Raw genomic sequence first — 24916 nt, forward strand, 5'->3', positions numbered from 1 at the left:
GAAGTAAGTAATTTCTGAATCCATTATGAAAGTTAGTCATTGTAATAAATAGCATCGGTTATCAACGTGTTTTTGAAAAGCAAATCCAAAGGCAGCATTACAAGGCTCCAAACATCTCCCTTTCGGGGATTGCTGTACTCGCTGATATAATTTCACCTGACATTTCACCCATCTTCTTAACCAGGCGAGTGAAATGTCAGAAGGCATTAAGTCAAAATACGCTGCATTCCCTAAGGGACACTATACTTCTGTATAGCCAGAGAAACTTGTAAGAGGGTGGAAAGATCCCTTTAGAGTAAAGATGAGTGAATGACCAGCATCATCTGCCGTGAACAGGACTGTAGATACTTCAGTTATACCAAGAGATTGGTAACTATAATGAGTTTTTGTCATCTTGCAAACATTTTTTGCATAAAGTATATGAGTCTTTTCAACATATTACTTTAAAGGTAAAAACAATATACATTTGCACACCCTTATTCTGTCAGTTTGCTTCCCTTTGGATGTCGTGCAGGATTCTGGTGTTCCTTGTCTTCTCTCAAGCCCTGACCTATAGTTTGTCCCTTTGCACCTCAGTGCTGTGTGGTTCCAGTGCAGAGATGGACGCGTTTCTGTGGAGTCGTTATTTTGCAGAAAGCCAGTTGCTGAGAAATAACCTGTCAAATATGGAATTGCACACTCGTGGGAATGGTGCATATATTTAATGAGTGTGCCATGCACTTCCAAGTGCATTTTTCAAGCCCAATTTTGAAATGAGAGTCTGTTCTCTTAAGCACCAAGTTATATATTTTCATTAAGTATTTTTATGTTAAAGGACAACAGAGAGGGGTGTAACAATTATTTGCATTATTTCTACTATTCAACTGATGCTTGGAATTCCTACTGACACAAACATACTTGCTGCCTATTTAAACCCATGATGTGTATGCAGCGATAGTCACTGTGGGAGATGGGAGAAAGGAAGGAAGCACAAATGATTGTCTTGGGATTTTTCTCCTCTGCATTAGAAAACAGATCTAAAAGATCTAGACTGCTTTTTTTCCACTGTTGTGATAAGCTTGTATCACATAAAATAAGTTAAATTAATACAGCTAAGGAAGGTAAATTGTGATGTCTTTGTGAAGTCCCCTTATGAAAGCAAACTGAGGAGTCATGAAAAGACCTTGATCTCCAATTAAACTGGCCGTGCCATTGTAACTGGAGCCGTTTTCTTGCTGGGTGTGTATTTGGTACCTAATGATCCGCAGGGGTTTTATACACAAAAGATATGTGGTGTTTTTATAAACGTCAGCTGTCAACTCTTTTCATTGCTGTAAATCCATTTGCCGTTCATTAGAACAGAGAGAGCTCTCCAAAGGGTTTTCTAGGTGGCACAGAGCACAAATTAAAACTACCGACTTCCTACTGAGAGAGTACAGATTTGCTTCCCAGAGATTTCAGAATAATTTCTGCTTTTCCTGCCTTACAGGAAAGGAAAACTTGCCTCCTTTTTGCTCAACATACACCATTTGTCACCCTTTACCAGCTCAGCCAGATTGCGCAGCGGCACGTTCAGCCTCTGGACGCTTTGATAAAGTGATAAAGTCAGCGGTTGTTCTCTGTAGAGGGCTGAGAACCTGTGGAGTGCACGATGGGGAAAAGGTCAGTTCCTGAGAGCTATTAGTTTCCTGTCTTTTGAAGCAGATATGCGACGTTAATAATGACAAGCATGGGTTAAAATAACAATCTGCTTAGCGTTGTATCAGAGCTGGATTAAATTTTGTGATCGCTTGGGGCTTTGAGAATTTGCTGGAGCTTCCTTCTCTGTTTAGCTTCACTGCTCGAGACCGAGGTGCAGGTTGAAACAAGTTCCCGATATGAAAGTTATGTTCAACTCCAGCTGCTGCTTTAAAGTCACTGAATTTCATAAATTTTCCTGTGCAAATCCGATGTTGGATTTCTTATATTTTTATTTAGAAACTCCGAGCTTCTAAAGAATCTCTGATCCCGCCAGGTTTTTTCAGATCTTGACAGACCCTTTGGTGAATCAGACCAGATAAGCAGCATTTGAGAAGAAACCTGCGACCAGCTTTCCTTGTGGCTTTTCCATGCCAGAGTAGCAGTGGATACACATGAGCGTATCGCTGATCAACAGCTCAGGAGAACCTTCACTTTTAGTCACCTTTAATTTACTTTAAAGCTGTGGTAATTCTGGACTAGCATACAAAACTATGTAGAGGGCAAGCGGTTGAGTGTACTGTAGTGGCTGGGGACAAACTCCTTCCTGAGGGGGAAAAGGAAATGTAATTTACACTGTTCCATCTCTCGTGAATGCCTTTAGTGATTGTAAATGGTTTACAACAAGATAGTGACCACATGTCTGCGTAAGCCGTGTTTCTAGAGCAGATGATGGAAGTCTTTTGATAGGTTTAGGCTGGTCTCATTTGGCCGCTGAACAGCAATGTCTAAAGGTTTCAAATTCAATCATTGCTGCTGCCATGTTGATTGGTTTTGATGTAATTTCCCTCCCGGTGGCATGGCAGCGACAGCAGCAGTGAAGGACAGGGCAGGTGTAATGCATGCTTCAGTTCACTTCACAGTTTGTATCATCGCATACATTGTAAGACAAAGGAATATACCCTTTTTTTTCTTTTGCTTTTTCAGGCCTTCTTATATGTAAGATCAGAGCGAAAATTGCCCAAAGGTGGCCCTTGGCTGCTCTCATCAAAACACGCCTGGTCATAGCAGGGGAAGATGTTTCTCAAAAGAAAAAAGCACCAAAGCCATAATGGTAAATATCTGGATTAAAATGAGACTTTTGTTCAGAGCTGTTGTTTAGCACTTGGTTTCAGTGTTTCATTGATTAACATACTGTTAGTCACTCGAGTTTGAGCGTTGGTTCCCATGCCACATTGCTGATGTGTGATGATGAGGAAAGCCCTTTGCAGTCGTTCCGTGCACGTGAGGCGGCAGCCTCAGACGTGGCGGTGCCTTAACCCAGTGAAGCGTAAGCCTGGAATAATAACTCCTTCATGGAAAAATATGCTCAATTAGCTGTTCAAAAAGATGAATGAGGATGGACAGTTTTCAAGTTTCTAAGAAAAAGATAAACCCTCCATCATTTTTCTGCAAAGCTCTTTCTTCACTAGGCAAGGACGTGACTGGTTTTTCTGTTGGTGTCTTACTGCTTGCCATGCTATGGTTCTGCAAGCACACTAAAGATCCAGAACTGGGGTGGTTTGTCACTCTTATTTTAGAGGTTTCTCTCAGTAGTATCCTGAATAGAAAATTAAAGAAACGGAAAGACGATTGTTTTAGCCTGCCTAGGCCTGTGCTTATTCAACTCCCAGAGCTGGGAGGTATGGAAAGAAATTGCATTCGCTTCCTTATTCTCCACAAAAGGATTTGACACAAACTCCTCCATAGTTCTTTGATTATGAAATTGTTATCCTGTTTGTTTTACAAGCATGTTTTTCAAACCCATTGTGTCCCTCCTGCCTTAGGGGAGCCAGGGTTGTAGATAAATGAGCTGAGATTTGATCTGTGTGGGATCCCATCTGCGTGGAGAGAAGGATATTTACTTTTTGTTTGGTGTCAGTTTCTAATTGGGAAGCTCATGCTTTTTCAAGACTGCATGGAGTAAAGTTTAGTACTGGAAGTGTTTTTGGATAATGGGTGGCAAACCTATGAGGACTTTTCTTGGGATCACTGAAGAAGCATAGATGATAAACAAATCTTTATTTCTGAGACTACTCACTGGGGCAGTTTTGTATTTTATTGTAGTGCTAGTTGAAAACTAAGTCCTGACATGCATTATCTGTCTAGAACATTGCTCTGCTCCCTTCTCGGGTCTGTGCATTCATTAGGCTTGCTGTGTGACACCTGTCTGAAAATAAGAACACCACTTGGATTATATCTTTCGTTTTCTTGCATTGAGTGATTTGGGTTTCTTTAATAGGCCACTGGAAGAGGAAGAAGTGAAGCTCAGAGTGTAGGTAAACTATAGGAGTATAATGAAACTTGCTAATAGCCTATCAAAAGAGATCAGAGTGGTTGTGGAAGGACCAGTGTCCTGTAGGGCACAAGAGGGTGCTCTGCACTTAGCAGATAGCAGACAAACCCCTTCTTTAGTAGGACACGCTACTGTAACTGACTGATGTGAATAAAAGATGAAAGAAGTAAAGCTTTAATATCTTATTAGATAGAAAGCTTTGCAGAATCTCCTTCCCGCTATCCAAAATTGCCTGAAGTGTCTGGCAAGTGAATGAATGTTTGTGAAACCTACAGGGTACCTAACCCAGAATATCCAGAGCCTGACAGTAATCCCGGCTCTCCTGCCAGCCCCTTCACAAACCTCTCGGACAGGAAAGCTCCACAGATTCTGTGCAGAGATTGCAAACTGAAGGAGAGTGTACAGAATAAGCTGCGAAGACAGTGATGCTTACAGTGCTTTCCCTACGGGGGGTAATATGTGAAGAATATACGTGAGCTTAGTGAAGGAGAGCCTGACAATACTGCTTTCAGTGTTTAAGTGCAGGTGTCTTGGGAGTATAGGCTGTCTTAGAAGGAAAGTTTTGTACCTAGTCCTGGATGAAGCATACTCTGAATTCAGTTATGAATTATGACCTTAAATTGAGATTACTCACCTTTTTTTGACCTGGGAATGAGCTTTCCAAAGATATTTGAGTTTGTGCTCTAATCTTTAGGACATACGTACCCCAATATAATCTCTTTACAGAAATCTTCCCTTGTAGCATGCTGGTGTGGCCTGAGCGCTGGAGTCCCGCTTCTGGCTTCTGCTGTGCAGCAAGAGGGAGGGATGCAGTTAAGAGTTAAGCTTCGCAGCTGGCGCAGCACTTGCCTTTCTGGGTGTGGATTTGGGGATGTCAGAAAAACACAGATGCCTTGTTGCAAAATCATGTCTGCTGACCCACGGGAGACAAGCAGATTGGTTGTCAAATATTTCAATCCTCCGAAAATGAAGAAAATCCATTTGGTTTTAACAAGCTGAAGATTTGTTCCATAATTTGTACTTTTATGTGGCCCAACAGGCGTTACAGTGCCACGTTAGAAAGTAGCTGTTCCGGTCATTGAAACAGGAAGGAAAAAACCCCTCACTTTTGAGACCATATTCCGTGTTGCTACAGTGGGTTATACTTCTTGCTTAGACGATAATGAGTCATATTTAAATAATGTTGACATGCTTGCTGTAAAAGCCGAGAAGGCATCCAGAAGCAGCACCAGGCAGCGTTCTTTGTCTTGGGCTCCACCCTTGCTGCCCCTCTGCTCCCTGTTTCACAAATGAAAGGGCAAACAGTCCTTAGCAGTCACCAGGAGACTTCCCTGAGCCACACTTGTATTTCTGGGGGGTACTGGTCACCTTGATGAAGGCTCATGCAAAGAAACAAATGGATTTCATCAGGGTTTATTACCTGGAGGGCTTTTTAAGCATAAGCTCTTGCTGTCGGAGTTGCAGGACCAGGTGTGATTTCCCGTTTGCTGGAATATACAGCAAATATGCAAACAGGCTCTGGGCTTTTTTTAGCTCACAAAAGCAAGGGAGTCCTTTGAAAGATGCTCCGCTTACCCAATCATCGCTTTCCCTTGCACTGTGCAGCGTTATCACATTCTGACAGTGGAAATCCTCACATTTGCCTCCCTCCCTCTCTCCTCCAGTCTCTCTCCCTCCCCCTCCCCAGGCTGCTGCTACCGGATCTGTGATGATATGTGATCTCCTGGATACAATCACACACACGCAGAAGTACCAGGCACCGCTGCTCAGCTGAGCAAAATGTCCTTCTCCTAGAAGTGGTGCTCATCACAGCTTTCAAATCCTTGACGATGTTGCCATGCTTTCCTTTCTGCCTTCTGCCTTTTGCTGTCTTTGTCTGCCTGCTTTTCCTGCCCGTGGGTCATTTTTGCCCTGCTGTCTGTAGCTGTATGGACTACCACACCATAGACTGCCGGGATCAAGGACTCCCAAGTGTTCCGAATCCATTTCCATTGGATGTACGGAAACTTCTTATAGCTGATAACAACATTCAGGCGATACCAGCTGATTTCTTTATATTTTATGGAGATCTAGTCTATTTGGACTTCAGGAATAACTCCCTCACCTCTTTAGAAGAGGGTACTTTTAGCAGTTCTACCAAACTGGTGTATTTAGACTTAAGCTACAATAATTTAACCCAACTTGACGCTGGGATATTCAAATCAGCAGAAAAACTGATAAAACTGAGCCTTGGAAACAATAACCTGGTGGATGTGGACGAGGCTGCTTTTGAGAACCTGGAACAGCTCCAAGTGTTAGAACTGAATGACAATAACTTACAGAGCCTCAACGTGGCAGCCCTCGAAGCGCTTCCCTCCCTGCGGACTATACGCCTGGAGGGCAACCCCTGGGTGTGTGACTGTGACTTTGCCAATCTTTTCAGCTGGATACAGGACAATGCGTCTAAGCTCCAGAAAGGTAAAGCTCCGTGGTTTACAGCGCAGTCCGTGTGTGTCAGTGTGACTCAGAGGGTTCTTGGTCAAATAGTCTGTGTGTCGCCTGCAGTGACCCAAACTGCGTTTTGGTCAAACTGTAATTGCATGTTTTCAACAAATGAGTCCATTAAGATGGCGTTGGGTTCTTTTTAGCAGCAGGTCCTCCTCCCAGTTAAGCAATAAAATTTAAAAATTAAGCCCTAATAATTTTGATTTATAGACCAAACTTACATAGGCAGTGAAAGAGCCTTTTCAAATACATTCAGTCCAGAGCTGATTCTCTTCCAGACTACAGTTTCTCTCTGGTAAATGTGTTTTCTACAATGAGCTCTTTGAGCAGTTAAATATTCTGTGCCAGCTCCTTAGGAAAACTGATTTTTCTCTCATTTTACTGATCAGCTATAAAGCTGCTACAGAAGAGTTAAATCCCCATTTTTTGCAATTGTGATTGTCAGCCCTTCCCTGGAAGGATTTTGTTGTGATACTCTGTGTTTGAAACCCTCTGCAGGAGCTGGATTTCTGACTCATTAAAATAACACAATATTAGGAATAAATTGAAATGGCTCTGTAACAAAACACAGGATGTATAATTCTGGTATTTGGACGGTAATTTTCAGAAATACATGGTGGTGGAAATAAAAAGTATGAAGACTCCGGTGGATAGGGAATCCAGACTCCCGCTCTGCATTTCCCACCCGAGCGCAAATCCTTAATCCAGCTTTAGCAAGAGATCATCTCCCAGGTCATGGCTCCCAAGGAGCACTGGGCAGGAGCTCATGCCATGGAGCTGCCGGCACAAGACAAACTGCCCCGGGGCGCAAAAACTCAGGAAAGGCTGCGGAGGGTTTACAAGTGTTACCCGACATGAAATCCTTGCTGTCTGGGCTGTGTCTGAGGGGGTGTCTGTGCAGAAGATGGTGAGAGCTAAAAGGCTGGGGGAGAAGAGCTCAGGAGAACAGGTTGAGGTCAAGCAACTGTTTCTTTGATTTGAGACCAAAAGGGAGAACAACACAGTGAGCATACAAAGTTCAGAGGTCTCTTCTCTGCTTTCTTGTCATCAGTCTGTAGTCAGTTATTCAAGTTCTTCCTATGCTCATGACCTTGGGTAGCATTTTTTCTCATGTGCTCATCCAGGTTGCCCTAAATATTCTTAGCTGTAAAGCAGCTGCTTTAAGGACTAAGTCATTTGAGGAGAAAGCGTCGGGTTTTTTCCTGTCTACCTCAATGAAACTTTCATCTTGACTCTTTCTGAACCAAACCTGGGCCTGTTCTCGCGCCTTCCCTGATGCTTTAGCTAAAGGTTGCTCTCTTTGAACCAAGTATTTGCCCATCTCTCATGCTAAATGTCAGTTCACTTTCCCTGGTCTTTCTGTCTCTTTTAATGAACTTTTAGCTCTTTTCCCTTTATCCAGACTGAGTCTGTTCAGCTTGAGAGTGTCTCAGCACGTCTCTTTTCTCTTCTGCCCTGTCAGTGTTTTAAAGCGGATCGGAACTTATGTCTGGAAGTACCAAGTGATTGAACTTTCCCATAGTATTGCCTGTGCTTCTCAGTGTCTTGCAAGCTTAGAGATGCTATCTCACAGCATTTTCTGTCATCCACAGTTGTTTTCAGCCAAATAGCTCCAAAATTACTATCTCATCCAGATCTTCCAGACTTTCAGTTAAATTTGACCTGGGAAAGCAAAGAGGGAAGGAGCGAATATTCAGATGGTTGGTTTTCTCAGAGCTGTGACATGGCCTAAGCAACTGATTTGCATTTGTCCCCAGGAGCAAGTCCCCTGACATCTTTGCAGCCAGTCGTATCAGTGAGATCCAGTGCATGTGTGCAGAAAAGCGTGCCAAGTCAGCGTTTGCATCGCTTGTTGTCAGCTGCTGCCACAAAAACACTGCCTGTCTTCTCTAATAAACTAGCAAAGCAGTATTCGTGAAGGTGAGAGCAAAACTAAACCCAGAAAGGGCAGACTGTCTCGATAACGTTTTAAAACCGTATGGTCACAATTGAGTGCCTTTCAAAACAACTTTTGGCAAGCCAGCGTAAAACTAATTCTTCTGATCATGATTTGATTGCATTTTACATCTATTTTCAGTTTTTGTTGATGTTGCAGCTTTATAGCCATTAGGAACAAATCACATTAGCATTACTTGTCTGGTTGTACTCATCCAAAACCACGTTCTCCTGACCTTTCCTGGGAGGGGTGGCAAAAGCAACTCACTGAAGGATTCAGCGTGCAGACTCCCTGGCTTCCTCCTGGTGCTGTAAGGCTGGAGACAGCAGTGTACTTGAGCAAACGCATCAAGAGAAATAGGGCAGCAGGCATTATGTCTGGAAATGCTGCAAAATAAAAAGATAGAGGTACGTTTTGAGGGCCTAAGTAAAAAGGTTGGTTATCTTGCCTGCACACTTTTCCTTTGTGATTCTGCAGCAGCTCGAGCATTTGTGTCGCTTGACCTATACAAATAGGAAACAGCAGGAAGGTAAAAAGTGTTGGCTGGTGTTTTTCCTCTCTTGGTTTTCCATAAGAATAAACTGTGATGAGCAGTGCAGAACAGTTCCCTCACAGACTGAAGCTCCCCAGCCTTTAGACAGCAGATGTTGTAACCTGGTTTTACTGAGAAGGGAAAGAGTGTGGAAGGGTGAATGGTGACACCTTTGCATCTGTGACCCCCGGTCCTTTCATGAAAAGTACAAAACACTGCAAAGAAACTGAAGGCTCTGTACACATTGGTGTGTCTCATGCTGGCTTGGGATCCTTCAGAATGGGTTAAGACAAGAAAGGATGTGCCCAAGCAGAAAAGCAGCACATTCCAACCAGTCTGTGGATGAATTCGGATCCAGGGCTGCTGTTGGCGAGTGTCACCGGAGCCCAGCAGTCCCTGGGGACTCAGGAGTGGCAGCAAGAACCAGGAGACGAATGGCTGGGGGAAATACATTAACAGATACATTTTTAGTTCTGGGCATTCATTTTGATTCCTCACTTTGAACGACACTGAAAATAGTTTAATGTGCCCAGTCTGCATGTCTGAGACAAACCACTCGAACTGTTCCCTATTTACTAAGCCCAGCCACTGCTCTACCTTTTAATTTTAGCACTGCAGTAAAATGGCACGTTAGTCAAAGCTTCTCTTGTTGTTTTGCAGGAGAAACACCGAGCTGATTTAAAAATTGGAGTTTTGTGAACTGAAATCTCCATGATTGATCCTGAAGCTCTTATCTCTGTGATTAAGGCCTCAGAGAACGCGGTGATCTGAACAAAAGCCGTACTCCAACTCATTAGTTTGGCAAAGGCCAGGTCCATTTTCTTTCTGGCATGTTACCAGAAATAGCTTGTAAAGTTCTAACTGAGTGACCTGGCTGAGTCGCTGCCTGTAAAGGTTCTTCCCAGCTGAGCTGCCTTTGCACATCTGACCTGTCGCTTCACACAAACAGCTGGGATTTGAATCACTTTACAGATCCTGGCACTTATTCATCTAATCTAAATTTCTAAATAAAGGCTTAATTGGCAGCAAGTGAATACTCTCACCTGCCAGATTTGCCAGCGGACTCATTAAACTGCGCTGAAAGTTTTGCAGTTAAACTCAGCACTTTAAGATGGCAAATAGAGTTTTATACTTGTAAAAAGATATTAAAACAAGCATTTTCATCATATTCCAAAACCAAAGCACATTTTTTCTTTCTCTCTGATTTGGTTATTAGTTGATTAAAAACAAATTAGTGTATGTGGTGCAAAATAGACAACGGAACTATAAAGGTCAATGGAACAGTGATATGCAGAGAATATATAATAGTGGTTTTTTTTCCCAGAGAAGACAAAGTGTTCACTATGGATCAAAATGGTCAAGTCATAAAACTTACAAAGGTTTTCTGTAGAAGGATGTTTGATTTTATAGGCGTTTGTTAAGCCTGACTGGCAGCGTGGTGTCCAATGTTTCCTATGAAAGGCTCCCCGTTAGGAGGGGCATGGAGATGGAGAATATTGGATAATTTCTTTGAGACGAGTCACTTCTGAGATTTCTTGTGTTTTCTGCTTCAATGGGAGCTGAAAATCACTCAGTACCTTCTCATGTTTGGAAGGGCTTCCTTCTGCTTTAAGAGCTTCTGTATCACATTTTACCTTGCCTAAAAATCTTCACTGAATACTGTTTGAAACGTCAGGGCTCGTCCAGCCAAAGGTGCTCGCTGGTGCAGTTGATCTACAGAACTAAGGTCAGCTAAAATTTGTGTAACAAAAAGAAATAAAAGCAGCCCGCAGTGGCCCCATTGACGTGCTCTGTAGAGATCGCGGTTGCTGATTTTTACTCTCGGTGAACACGCTTTGGGCAGCTGTGCCCATGACCTTGTTTGCTAATGACTAATGCATTTTTAACATTACTTTCAATTAGAGTGTAAGTATTCCGAGGAGTGTGACTGGGGTGTCTCCTTTCTGTCATCTTGCCCTCGTTTTGCTTTTTACGGTTTTTCTCCTCAGTATCTTTGGAAAAACTTCTTCAAGAACTTGTGTAGAGTTTGACATTGCAAGAAATAGTTGATGTCTCTGCTTTTCACACTAGATGCAATAGTGTTTTTCTCAGCCTTTTGTGTTTAATACAGACCGTTTAAGTTCCCCACTATACATTGCAAGAATAAAATAATTTGCTGCCTTCTATTAAAACAGTATTAGAAAGACTTTTAGCAATTTGATGAGAAGGTTTAGACTGAGCAATTTTGTGAGTAGCCTGTATACACTGATATGTCCAGAAAGACTGGAAAAATTCACTCAGATTTGGCCAGTGACAGAGTTCCCAACAGATTTGTGCTGCCTGTGTGGTACATAAAGGAAAGAGACATTCGGAATGGCTGAAATTAAAGTAGCACAAGTTGGAGCGAGGGTCAGTGCTCAGGGTCTTTGCGTTGTCGACATTTCCGTTCACACCACTAGAAGCAGACCTGGTAAAAGAAGCTCGAAGACGGCAAAACGGAGTCCGCTTGCAGAGCTGTATCCCAAGTGAAGCTAATTGCTGAACTTTACCAGGAAAAAGTTCATTAGTGGCAGCAAATCCCACGTCACAACACAAAGGCTGTAGTGACGACCACGTTTTCCTTTTCTTTTGGTCAAATGTTGCTCCGCTTTGGAAAGTTGTGTGCACAAGACTATGAATTTTTAAGATGCTCAAAGGGGTTTTTGTGTTTGTACTGATACAGATGCTCTTTGGCTGCTTGCAAGACTTGTGTAGCTGGTGCCTCCTTGGTACGGTTGCGTAGGCAAATGCTGGGAAAGTGGCACATTTCCAGGTAAAGAGTGTCTATGGAAAAGGAAAAGGAGAGAAGAATGGTGGTGAGAGGAGGCAGGAAAAATGCAAGAGCAGGTGCCAATGAGACTGTAAGCAGCTTTCTGGAACAGGAAACTCGGGCTGAAGTCGGTACTAAAAGCACAGTTATGAGATTCAGAAGTCAATCAGTGTAGCAAGAAGAGTGGAATTCTTTTTGTACTCTTGTTTAGAAAGACTGTGCCATGAGTCGATCATCTCTTGCTTCTCGGGCTCTTTCTATAATCCCATTCCAATCTAAGAACTATCACTAAACTTGTTCTGTAAATAAAAGAACATCTTACTGCACTAGTCCACCGGGCTCCCTGAAAATGTTCAACATTGTCTTCAGAACAAAGCGTCATAATTACATGAGAATACAGATGTCATTTGACCTTCTAAGAGCAACTGAGCACTTCGTAGGTCCTCTTATTATTCTTTATCAGTACCTGTTTATTCATCAGCTATGGAGAGAAGGCTGCTGTACCTCCACATGCTAATGTAGAAGCAGAGGGAGCTTCAGCTCGGAAGGACAAGCTGTTCTGGCCATTACAGCCACCCGGTTCTTCCCCGAGCATCCTGCACATGCTGGCACATCACTGGTACAGAACATTATATCTGCTTTTTGGAAAGGAATTAAAAGCCTCAAGACATTTCACACATTTTGCAGCTTTTATTCTGTTCAAGCAGAAACTCCTAACAGAAATTAGATGCCCTAACAAGCGCATCAAATCTGTTTCTATATATATATATATATATACACATATGTAAATACATAATTTGATATCCTAGTCATTTTCAGTAAAATGATCTGACTGCCACTGGCCTTTCACTCTCTTTCTTCCATCTCAAGGTTTTTTGGAGCACTTCCATCTCTGACGGATTTGAAGGTGTGAGGACAGAATTTGCAGATATGAACACCTAATGTTAAACTTTATATTTAGGCATTGAGACAAGCTGTTAGTTACCCTGTGGTGTGGATCTGTAAGACTCTAGGGCACTTGACCATAAGTTTTAATGAGGGACCTAAATCTTTTAAAGTCTTTTAAAGTCTTAAAACCTTTAAAGGTTTTTTAAAGTCTTATTGTTCTCATAGCTTGAGACTATTTCCAGTGACATTTCATCTCTCTTCAGAGGCAACGCCTCTCTCACTCTGATTAATACATCCAGTACGTTAGTGACAGTGTTTAAATAGACTAAAGAGAACTATAGCTGGAGGTAAAATACTGTGCAAGAAGTAAAATGCCACGTTTAAACATTTCCAAGCTGTGTCAACTACATTCAGCAACCTGAGAGAACAGCTAAATTCCACCCTCTGCCTCCTCTTCTTTTTTTCTTTTTTTTAACTTTGCGTTCAAAATTATAGCAGGGAAATCTGGCTCTGAGGTTTAACAGACCATAATATTGAGGTAATGATGAATCTCAGAAGTTCTGCAGTAAAAGCTGTAGTTAGCAGAGAAATCAGAACGACAGAAACACACAAGGAGTCACAGAATCCCAGAGTGTCAGGGGTTGGAAGGGCCCTGGAAAGCTCATCCAGGTCAATCCCCCCATGGAGCAGGAACACCCAGATGAGGTTACACAGGAAGGAGAAGAAGTTTCTTCTCAAATTTAAGTGGAACCTCTTGTGTTCCAGTTTGAACCCATTACCCCTTGTCCTATCACTGGTTGTCACCAAGAAGAGCCTGGCTCCATCCTCCTGACCCCAGCACTGCCCCTGAGGCACCGCACTAGATCCAGGCCTCCAACCGAACTCTGCCCCATTGACCACGACTCTCTGGCTTCTTCCCTTCAGCCAGTTCGCAGTCCAAGCATTAAGAGTCAGGCCTATATAGAATCTAGCACCTGTCCCTTGACTGGAACATCAAAGTTTTCCCTTTTTAAAAGCAAACGCCACACTAGTTTGCCACTCTAGTACATCTGCTTCTTCAGATGATGTAGCAGTATGATACAGAGTGGGTGACATTGTCCTTGGGACAGCTGGAGTTCTTACAGATTATGTGATGGCCCTGACTAAAATAACATAAGCTATGTATTTATAACACACTCACACATGTTATTTCATTTACAGATTTGTTTGGTATGAAGAAACAACTCTTTGAACATGCTGTGGGAGCAATGAGATATATATATAACTATCATCAAAGGTTTTCTTGCTGCAGCCAAGCACTAAGTAACAATCTTCTTTGAGACAGATACCCATTACGAGAAGCCTGGCTGTCTTTTTTTAAAGAGTAAATTCAACAGGTTCTACAGAATTAAATAAACAAAATTACTAATAGGAATACTAGTCAAGTGGTTAAACCTAAGCTGTTGTTTGGACCAGAAGAAAAAGACAAAAGTAGTTTTGGAACTACATGGAAAAAAAAGTAGTATAGAAGGTGCCAAGGTGTGGAAGGAGCTTCAGTCTCCCTGTTACCCTGTTCTGGAGTCAGGATTTGAGATCAGAAGTAGCTGGGAAGTGCTTCCATGTCTTCAGATTTAGATGCATCCAGAGTTCAGCATTCACTTTCTTAAATCCTCAAAATCCTGTTCCCAGATCGTACCTGAGCTCCGGGAGGACTGAAAGTGAAAGGATTTCATTTCGAGGAGCCACTCAAGGGGGTTACGTAAAGGCAGATTTTGTTCCATTTTTTTCCTGAGTTTTGTACCAATTGATAAACCAAGAATTAACCCTAAAACTTTTCTTCAGCCACTCAGTCTCTGACTGAAGCAGCTGAAGGATTCATCAGTATTCCGCTGATCTGTTTCCCTTTCCTCTTCTTTGCAGGTCTCCATGAAATCCAGTGCTCCCTGCCTGTAGAAAACAGAAGAATCTTTCTGAATGAATTATCTGAGGTCAGCTTTAGTGAATGCAAATTTAGTTTGTCATTGACGGACCTTTTTATCATCATCTTCTCTGGAGTTGCAGTCTCCATTGCTGCTATTCTCTCAAGCTTCTTCTTAGCAACTCTAGTCCACTGCTTCCAAAGATGTGCTCCCAGTAAAGATGACGATGATGACGAAGACGACAGTGAGGACTGAACTTAGTCTCTATACCTAAGTTTCCTTGGTTTATAAGTTACTAGATCATCAGCCAAAGTGTAGGAAGCAACCAAGTAGAGTAAAAGCTTTAACTATGAATCGAATGAAATGACAATGTCAGGATGTGTTCTAATCACAGGTAGGAATTGCAGTTTGCATCCCAGACTGTTAGCTTTGCTTACATCTGTAACCTGATGCCATGAGACCAGGGTAATTTCTATCCTGCTTAATCAAGCGCTGCATTTCAATTTGAAGATTAGAGGAAAAAGGTGGAAAGGCAAAAAAAATTATAAAATCCCAGAGTTTTAAAAGATGAACTGACAGCTTCCAGCTTGCCCTTCTGCTGAGATCCAGATTCCTGTGAGCGTTTAACAGCTTGTTCCGAGTGTCCTTCAAAAAGAACTGGCTAGATGGAGGCATTTCAGCTGGAAATACAGAAGCAATTTAAAATAGTGTCCTTCCGAGATCTAAGTGCTGGGAGAAGCTCTTAAGCTCACACAACTTTCTAAGTAACAAAATGCAATTAACGTGATTCCTAGAATTGTAGAAAGCGTTACATGAACGTTGGCGTTTTCCTTCTACAATCGTTCTCTATAACCATTCATCATCTGTTTAATGGCAGCAGTTGCACGCATCGTTCAGCCAAAAAAATTGGTTTTTTTCTATAAGTGCAAGCGATTGTGGATGTGAGTCATTCACTTCAGGTGCCTGGCGCCTCTTTGGTCCTGGCACCAATACTAAATACGACATTCTTTTACATTTTTAGATGCAGTGAAGTAAAGGATTTCCCTTCCCTGTAATGCCAGGCACAAGTAACTGTTGCAGCATCCAGTCCATTTAGTTATTTTAAAACACTAAGGGCTATATTCTGCTCCTGATTATACCAGAGTAACATAAGCAAAGGGAACACCATGATCTAAATTGGCAACTGTATAAACAAGAGTGGAATCTGGCCCAGGATGTTTCTGACTGTGTTATAGGTTGGTCAAGACTTGAGCTCTTCTATATAACAGTAGATATTTTTGTTAAAATTAAAAAAGACATTTATTACAAGAGATTTTTGGAATAGTGCTGGAAAGCCTTTTGGGATAAGTATATTTTTAAAATATTTGTAATGGAAATATTTTTTTAAAGCTCTGTGTATTTAAAGCATTATCTAGAGTAGCTGTGAGGGCTTAAAGTAAGGAGTAACATAGTAATAAACAATCTAAGGACTGTATGCTATTATAAAATAATCAGATCTGACAAAAAGCATCTATTTAACCACTGTAAATGCTATTATTTCTTTAAAACAAACAGTCTTTGGGTTAAAATATTGCCTTGCTCAGTGAATATGAATGGTCTTTTATGGGCAGCTTACTCAATGCGACTTAATGCTACCATGGTTAAGATTATTGCTTCTGAAAACACATTGGAACAGAATTAAGTAGGGACAGTGAGAGAATATTCTGTATCAATACTGTCTTATTCTATTCTGATTCTTTCAAGAAAAATGGAATGACATGATCTTCACTGTGTAGTGCCATGATTATAAATCACACAAATATATTTATAATTTCAACATGGACTTTCATGTTTGTTTGTTTGTTTGTGGTTATGGAAAGAGGAGAAAAACCGTGCCTGATTCCTGTATCATTTATAAGACAGGTTTTGCAGTCTGGTTGGAAATACACCCCTTGTTGCCTGCAGCATGCTCCCTTTGCAACCAATCCAGCTATGTTGTCGCCAGTTTTATATTTAGAGCTGTGCAAATTGTTCAGTCATGGAACAAGAAACTGGGTCACACTTTTTTTTTGTCTGCAAGTTTTCTGATGGACTCAAAACTCACAAGCAGCTAGCAGAATGTTCTACCGAACTTAGCAGTGACTGTTTCAGCAAATGTCTGCCCTTCCTTTGGTAACTAATTTATGGTTTTGTTTCGTTATCCCGTAAGGCTGAGTAATTTTGCAGAGGCCACATCTCCAACTCAACTCTTTTGACTGGGTTCTGCTCTTACTTGCAGGTTCCTCCTACCGTGGTGCCTCACAATGAAGATCTAGATTTGTTTATAGTTTGTAGCTTTTTGTTCAACCCAACCTAAAGCCCTGAAAGCGCTGATTAGATTCGGAACTTAGCGCCCCTCAGAACAGCAAGGAACAGACCAAGCTGACACCCACATAATCCGGTGCAAGCTGAAGAGCGAGGCTTAGTAAAGCTCTATTTATGAACCTGCCATTCTGGATACTCGACACATCAAAGTGATCTTGCAAAGTATCTGTTTTTTCCAGATAAGAAACTTTAATGATATTTTCCCCTACTAAGTAATATATATTTCATAAGTATTGAACTCATCCAGTCAGTAATATTTATTCATTGTAAGAATCAGCAGTTACCAACTATTAATATCGATTTGGTATAACTTTAGTTGCCAGTAAGTGAGACAAAACTTGGATTTTGTTCTTCCTGGGCTTTTTCTTATTTTACATAATCCTCAGAGCGAATCGTTCCCATGTGGGCACGTTGCCAGAATTGGTGCTCACCATAATGATCCCCTGCAACACTTGGAAAGCCAATTTCATCATGAGTAGGAAGTGGCCTGAAGGCTGCATTATTATTGCAGTTTTACCTTTACAAAGGCAGTAACAGGGCAGTAATCCCATCTCCAGCTCTGGGGATGTGGGAGATCATCCCGTGCAAGGATCCAGTGGGTGGGCAGCCCCTCCCCCTCCCCTGTTAAAATCAGTGAAGTCATGATGGTGCCAAATAGAAAAGCTGAATTTAGTTGCCTGTGCAGTACCTCACCAGCACTGCCTGGAGGTGACCACAAATGTGCGCTCACAGGTTTGTCCCCATTTACAATTTTCCCTCTAAAATGGCTTTACTTTAGCAGTGATATCTCTCCCTGCCAGAAGCGAGCAGACATTTTACCTGCTTCAAGGGGAAGGAAAGATTCTGTGCGTGACCCAAATAGAATGTTGCAGGCTCCGAGAGCCGGGAAGCAGCTGTCACGTTGCCTGCGGATACGTCTCCCTGATGAAATGCTGGGTCTTGGTATGTGTGAGGATCCAAAATAATGTGCAAGAAAGCAAATCTGCATGATGTAATTGAACTAGAGTCTTTTTAGAAGCGTTAAAGGGATTAAAACAATGTTTAATCCACAGAATATTAAAATAAAGATCACCTGAAGTGACTGTCCAGACCTAGCACTTCATCCTCCATCAGCCGGCACCTTTTTGAGGCAGCTTCAGTCTCACTGCGATTCTTACTCAGATGTGAATATTAATGGATCGGTTTTTAGAGCAGCATAAAAAATGCATTGGGAAAGCACCTTGAAGGGGTGGTTCTGGAAGCTCATAAAGAGCAGCATACTGCAACCTACCTCAGATATATATATATATATATATATACACAGTAGAGAGTGACCCACTGTGCACTGACAGCTAAAACGTAGCCTGACATACTTAGAAGTGACCCAAAATGTTCTGGTCTTGCATCTGTGGGAAGAACTGCGTGCAATAAGCTATGGATGCGGGTAGGGTGCACACGCTTGTGCGGCAGGGAGAAGGTGTGTGTAACAATACTAGAGCTTGCTGTAACTGTCACCCCGTAGACAGCCCGAGCGGAACAGCTGCAGCCTGGTGGGGATGCTGAGCCCGCGCCAGCCCTTCCTCCCAGCGGAGATTCCTCTGCGCTGACTTTTCAAACCCACGGCAGCAACTCTATGCGGGACCTTTTATTGATCCAGCATGTGCTACCTACCTACTACGTGAGTAAATTACTTCAGTTGCCAAGGCTAGTAGCCATCATATTTCAAAGTTCAGCTTATAACCCCCCCAAAATAAAGGAGCAGGGTTTTTATAGCTTCCCAATCCAACCATTCCTCTCAGAGAACAATGTTCTAATTTGTGATGTAACCTGTTCTACCGACCTCTTGTGGCAACCGTGGAGGTAAGTCATTGTGAGTGATTCGTTGTGATGTTGAAATGCTGAATCTTTGCATTTTCTTTCCAAAAAAAAGCCCAGAAATATACGTTAGGAAATTAAATTTCTTGGAGAGTAAGATCTGCCCTGGACTCTAAGTGCCAAGCAGCCTGTAATAGGCATAAGCCACCAGAAACATTTATTTAATGTCCTATCTGATAATGTTATGAAAAATGCAGTTTTATTTAGGCTGACCATCCATCTATCATCATAAAGAGTTAGCAGGAAAAAAACGATTGGATTTTAAGCTGATAGAGAGCAACAGGAGACTTTCTGTTGCAAAGCAGCGTGCCTGAATTATGGTGTGACTCCAGTTCCCATCAGCTCTCACACCCCACCCAGCGCTCCATGGAGCTGTGTGAAATTGTGTAACATTGGCATAGCGGCACATAATGTGCTTTTTTGGGGAGTTGTCAAAAAACACGAGTAAACACTTTGGAGTGGGCTTCTACTGTTGGTTTTGTGGGAAGTGACAAGTTTGCAGGGAGGTGAGCAGCAAATAAGGAGCGAAACAGCTTGGCCCAGAGTTGTTCAGGAGAGTCAAGTTTGCTTCAAAGCAGCATTGTTTCGATCTCGAAGCTGCTTTTTTCCCCAATTTCTGTTAGTAGAACTCCCCTTAGCTGGAAGGATGAGCAAAAAAGCATTGGGAATTGAGCAGGAGAGGCGGCTTTGTGACCTTGGCTTAGGATCTAAATGAGACCCAGCCCAGCTAACTGATGTTCCAAGGGACAGCTTGCTGGTGTTGGGGTGGGGGGGGTGCCCTTTAATTAGGTGAGTGTTGACAGACTTTGCAGTGGAAATCATGTTTGGTCTTTGTGGTGTTTAACAGGAAATGAAATGACTGTGAATGTATTTGACAAACAATTCTAGTCTATTTTTGCCCACCAGTTTTTCTCAAATTGATGAACTGTCGCTCTCTCGAGTAGATTAGGTTTGCAGTCTGCAGTGGGTTAAAGTATTACTCTTTATCCTTTGAAGATCTGGCTTCAAATGTGAATTCGGGTCACAGGAAATGACCAGAATAAATCCCTTAAGGTCATGTTGATCAGTTGGGCAAATGCATAGAGATGCCCTTATTAACGATAATGAACTGTATACTCGAAGATGGGAAAACACTTGTCTGAACTCCAAAAGATTCCGTATGATTACGGTGTCTGACGGTTTTAAAAATACAAGGCTAACCAGAGAGATGAGACATACCATTAAACAGGCATAGTTGGATTAAGGACCAGTATTTTCATAGGTGACCGTTATTTTTGAGTTACTTTGTTGAGCACTTACCTAAATTTTAACTCGGTGATGTTAAAACCTATATGCTGGCAGGGAAGTGTGAAATATTTGCAGTAAAGTAGTGCTCGTTATGGGTTTAGAGCTGCAGTGTCCTAACTAATAACCTGAAACTTCTGCCTTTCAATGCTGATTCACTGTGCAGGCCCTTGCTTTGTTCAGAAGAATTCAGTTGCCTTCTGATTGTATTAATCAAAAAAAATAAAAAGAAAAATGACCATCTAGTTTGCATCTTCAAAAGATTCACAGTCATTTCATTTCCTGTTAAACTGTGCCCTTGTGGCCAGGAAGCCAATGGTACCTGGGGTGGGTTAGAAGGGGGTGGTCAGTAGGTCAGAGAGGTTCTCCTGCCCCTCTGCTCTGCCCTGGGGAGACCACACCTGGAATCTTGTGTCCAGTTGTGGCCCCTCAGTTCCAGCAGGACAGGGAACTGCTGGAGAGAGCCCAGCGCAGCCACCAAGATGCTGAAGGGAGTGGAGCATCTCCCGTGTGAGGAAAGGCTGAGGGAGCTGGGGCTCTGGAGCTGGACAAGAGGAGACTGAGGGGGGACTCATTAATGTTTACAGATATCTAAAGGGTGAGTGTCAGGAGGATGGAGCCAGGCTCTTCTGGGTGACAACCAGTGACAGGACAAGGGGTAATGGGTTCAAACTGGAACACAAGAGGTTCCACTTAAATTTGAGAAGAAACTTGTTCGGGGTGAGGGTGGCAGAGCCTGGCCCAGGCTGCCCAGGGGGTTGTGGAGTCTCCTTCTGTGCAGACATTCCAACCCGCCTGGACACCTTCCTGTGTAACCTCATCTGGGTGTTCCTGCTCCATGGGGGGATTGCACTGGATGAGCTTTCCAGGGCCCTTCAACCCCTGACACTCTGGGATTCTGTGATTCTGTGAAATTCTGTTTCCAAGAGTGTTACAATGTTGTGAGTGCTAAGTTAGATATATCGTCCACAGCTTCTACCAAATCTTCTTAAAAAAAAAAAAAAAAAAAGAAGAAAAGGAAGAAAAAGCTGCTTTAGAGATTATTCAGTCTGGAATGGCTTTTTTTAAACAACCAAATTACAATAAACCCTCTAATGCAGGATTTTAAATGAAAGCAGAATGTGTTCTAACCATAAACTCCTGAACACTATAGTATATGGCAGGACAGTGACTACAGATTTAACAGACTCTAATTTATATTATTCCTTGAGGGAACCCAAGTCATTAGGCTGAGTTTATTTCCAGAGGAAGGTATCTAATGCAGGCTGATTTCTTCACTATTGGCACGTAGGATGCAGATTATCCACCACTGAGCAGTGTGTGTTTTGTGAGACTGCGAGTGTATCAAAGGAAGTAATTGCTTTCTGTTTAACCCATATGTTTTGACAAAAATCATTGTATGTTGCCCTTGATTCTGATTTCACTGCTAAATTATTTGGTATCCAATCCTTATCTCATAAAGATAGATAGGTCTCTAACTTTACTACTGAGATATGCTGATTTACCTAATGAAGGTACTGCCTGGACAATGGAAACTGCAGTCATGTGTGCGTGTGTGTTTATTCTCTATGTTTTCATGCAGAATGAAAGAAAATAACTCTGTGTGGGCCTTTGCAGTGGTGGTTTGTATGTACATTAGGAACCTGAGTTTGTGGTTTCTGCATTGCAGGGTGAGTGCTGATTTTATTTCAGATTATAGGTGGCATTATCTGGAGTTTGCAGACGTTCTATGCAAAGAGAGGCCGTGGAGCTTGTCCAGATCCTTTCTGGATTTAGTGTATTGCTCTCCAGTCTGTGAAAGGAAGGTCTGGCCCTACTTACCAAAACTTGTCTGCAGTCTCTTGTAGCTCAGGCAGCAACTCAGAAGTCGTCATTCCAAACCCATTTCCTCAATCTGATAATCGCTGTGTATCTATGTCCTAGTTTGATGGGTTTATAATGAGTGTCTTTAACCTCGGCCTAGCCCAGCCATCTGCTCTGTGAGGCAAGCTGGCACTTCAAAGCAATTTTTCGCTTCAAGGTGTCTCCTTGTAGTCCTACAGAACAAACAGTGAGTCATCTCCTCCCACCAGAATCAAGCGAGATTGTAACCTACCCCAGTGCCCATGCCCAGCAGGATCCTAAGAAAGGTTGCAGAGAGCACCACAGTCAAATATAATAATAATCTTTGCACTGAGGAAAATTAAGGCTTGTCAGAGCAAGTAGTACAGAGATACGTGTCCTCAGCAGGGGCTGGAGGAGGGATTGTGTGAGCCAGGCTGCTGAGAGGGCATTTCTAGAATCCACATTCACTCATCGCTTCAGGGTTGTGTTAGGAACAGGAATGTGGTGTAAGAAGGGAGGGATTTTCTAGCACATAGGATTGATCTGATCAAAACAAAAATCAGAGGTAATTGCTTTGTCTGGACTAAGCTGTCGGAGAAGTATCTCTGCCATGCTGGTTTAATTTAGTTATAATGTTATAACAAATGATAGGAGCCTTAGACTGATTGCTTGGCTTTATTTTGGTTTTAGATGATCTTTGATTTAATAGATATATGTGGAAATGATTTTAAGATGTGGTCATTACTGCTACCTCTTTTTCCTCACTGCAGCATCGCTGGGTGCAGTTGGGATGCAGCATCGCTGGGTGCAGGTGGGATGCAGCGTCGGTGGGTGCAGTTGGGATGCAGCATCGCTGGGTGCAGTTGAGATGCAGCATCGCTGGGTGCAGGTGGGATGCAGCATCGCTGGGTGCAGGTGGGATGCAGCATCGCTGGGTGCAGTTGGGATGCAGCATCGCTGGGTGCAGGTGGGATGCAGCATCACTGGGTGCAGTTGGGATGCAGCATCGCTGGGTGCAGGTGGGATGCAGCATCGCTGAGTGCAGTTGGGATGCAGCATCGCTGGGTGCAGGTGGGATGCAGCATCGCTGGGTGCAGGTGGGATGCAGCATCGCTGGGTGCAGGTGGGATGCAGTGCACATGCGAGATCACCCACTTTGGCACAGCACTGCATGCAAGACTTTACGTACCCCTTTCACTGTATTTCATGCACAGAAACCAAGGCTTGGCATAGTTTCTCTGTAAAACCCACGTTCACACAGGGAATCAGTTCCAAAGCTGGGTTTCCTCAGAAAATAATAGATTTCAAATTTACCACTTATTTTACCACTTTGAATCTTTTAGAACCTGATCTAAATCACTCTGCTACTGCAGACTCCCCCTGACCCCGTACTCTATAGGCTTTTATCATGCAAAAATGCCTTTGGATTCTTCCAAGGACATATGGTCTGTGTATTTATTTAAGGGAAGCTTGCCATTCAGTTTGTTGCCTGTTTGCCCATCCTGGAGTCCATCTGTTCTTTTCTTAGATGCAGGAATTGAGATTTCACTGTCAGCAAGATACACTATTCCCGCAAACCTCCAGCACATACCATTTTGCAGCAAGGGGGAGACCCTGCCCCAAATCTACAGGCAGCGGGGGAAATCCAGTGCTTATTCTACTCTCCAAGCCTTCTTTTGCTGCTCCTCATCAACCTCTCTCCTTGCCTGATTCATATCTATATCACCATAGCTTCCTGAGACTTTATTCTTAAACTTTGAGGGCAACTGCCCATTTTTCTGTTTAACAGCACAGCTCAGAATGGGAAAGTGTCAGTGAGGGCACTCACTTCATTAGTGGAAATAAGTTTTGGGTTATAAAACTGCTCTCCCCCTGCCTACTGTTAGCAAAAATGAGCTTTTGTCAAGTCACCAGAATTTCGGTCTGTCTTGCATTACAGCACTAGAAAATTAGGGATGTCTGGTCTTAAATAGAAAAGTATAAGAAGTTTGGTCTCCTGACGTAAGACTTGTCTTTTTTTCCATTTTCTTTACTAGATGATCTCCCCTGCTGCCACCTTCAGATGAAGCGATTTTAAACGGATGGGATATTAAAGCTTTAGAGACGGGGTTTTAAAATAAATGAAATGCTCTCAGGACTGTAACAGTAACAGCTGTTGTGTCTACCAGCTGGACAGACTTAATCACTCAGATCCCACTTTCCACTGCGCTCGTTTTCTCTGCCTTCTGCCCCTTCTCCAAACCCCGGCCCAGCCTCAGCACAGGGATACGGATGCGTCCTGGGGGCCAGAAGGAGAACTTCTGTATTCAGTATGGGATGGAATATTAACTCTGTAAAGTATATTTCATTAATAGTGTTGCTTTGAAGAAAAAGAACTTGTCACTCTTGATTTTAGGCTGATTCAAAGCAGTTCCAGGTTGGTACCAGTTCACCTGTCAAAACTCACTGGTGAAACAAATGATTTCTGACTGACTCACCTCAGGAAACAACTTGTGATTTCAAAATGTCACATTTCTCCTTGACTTTGACCTATATAGAGTTTAGCAAAAAAGTTCAATATGGTTTCATTTGAGATGAAACAGAATTTTTTGGTTGACAATAATTACATTTTTGGTTGTATCTCACTTGGTTAAAAGAGCCTTTAGAAGAAAATTCTCTTCAGTGAAACTGAAAACACTGTTCCTCTGGTTTGTGCATTAGCTACCAAATCGAGAAATTGATTATTTATGCAGGTCTGAGTTCTCACTCCCAACAGTGCAGCCAACTTAGTGAGCGGCCGTGGACAAGGCAGTTAACCTTTCTATTGTGTGTTTAACCGTCTGTAAAATGGATATGATCCTGCTTACCTGCCTGACGCAGCTGTACAGACGCTTAATTTTTAATCAAGCTCTGTTCAAACACTTTGAGCTCACCGTACAAAAGATGCACAAAGAGGCAAAATAGGTCTATTATGATATTATTGCTTTTATAAGACATTTCCCATATGGTGAACTATATCAATGTTCTAGGAATAACATCAAAAAGGGAAGGAAGTATCAAGGAGCAAAAGAGATGTCGTGGGATGGAGTACAGACTTTCTGACAGTCTAGGGTTC

General features: G+C 42.5%; 1 protein-coding gene across 1 annotated transcript; it reads left to right on the top strand.

Annotated features, from left to right (window-relative positions):
* Window positions 1-5805: 5805 nt before the first annotated feature.
* On the top strand, window positions 5806-16264 carry LRRC38 (leucine rich repeat containing 38). The gene is made up of 2 exons (XM_082069930.1): window positions 5806-6448; window positions 14519-16264. Exons 1-2 carry the CDS (start codon window positions 5821-5823, stop codon window positions 14770-14772), a joined length of 882 nt encoding a protein of 293 aa, XP_081926056.1. The 5' UTR covers window positions 5806-5820; the 3' UTR covers window positions 14773-16264.
* Window positions 16265-24916: the final 8652 nt, after the last annotated feature.

This window comes from Streptopelia decaocto (genome assembly GCF_964273445.1).
Source record: "Streptopelia decaocto genome assembly, chromosome: 20".
Taxonomy (NCBI): Eukaryota; Metazoa; Chordata; class Aves; order Columbiformes; family Columbidae; genus Streptopelia; species Streptopelia decaocto.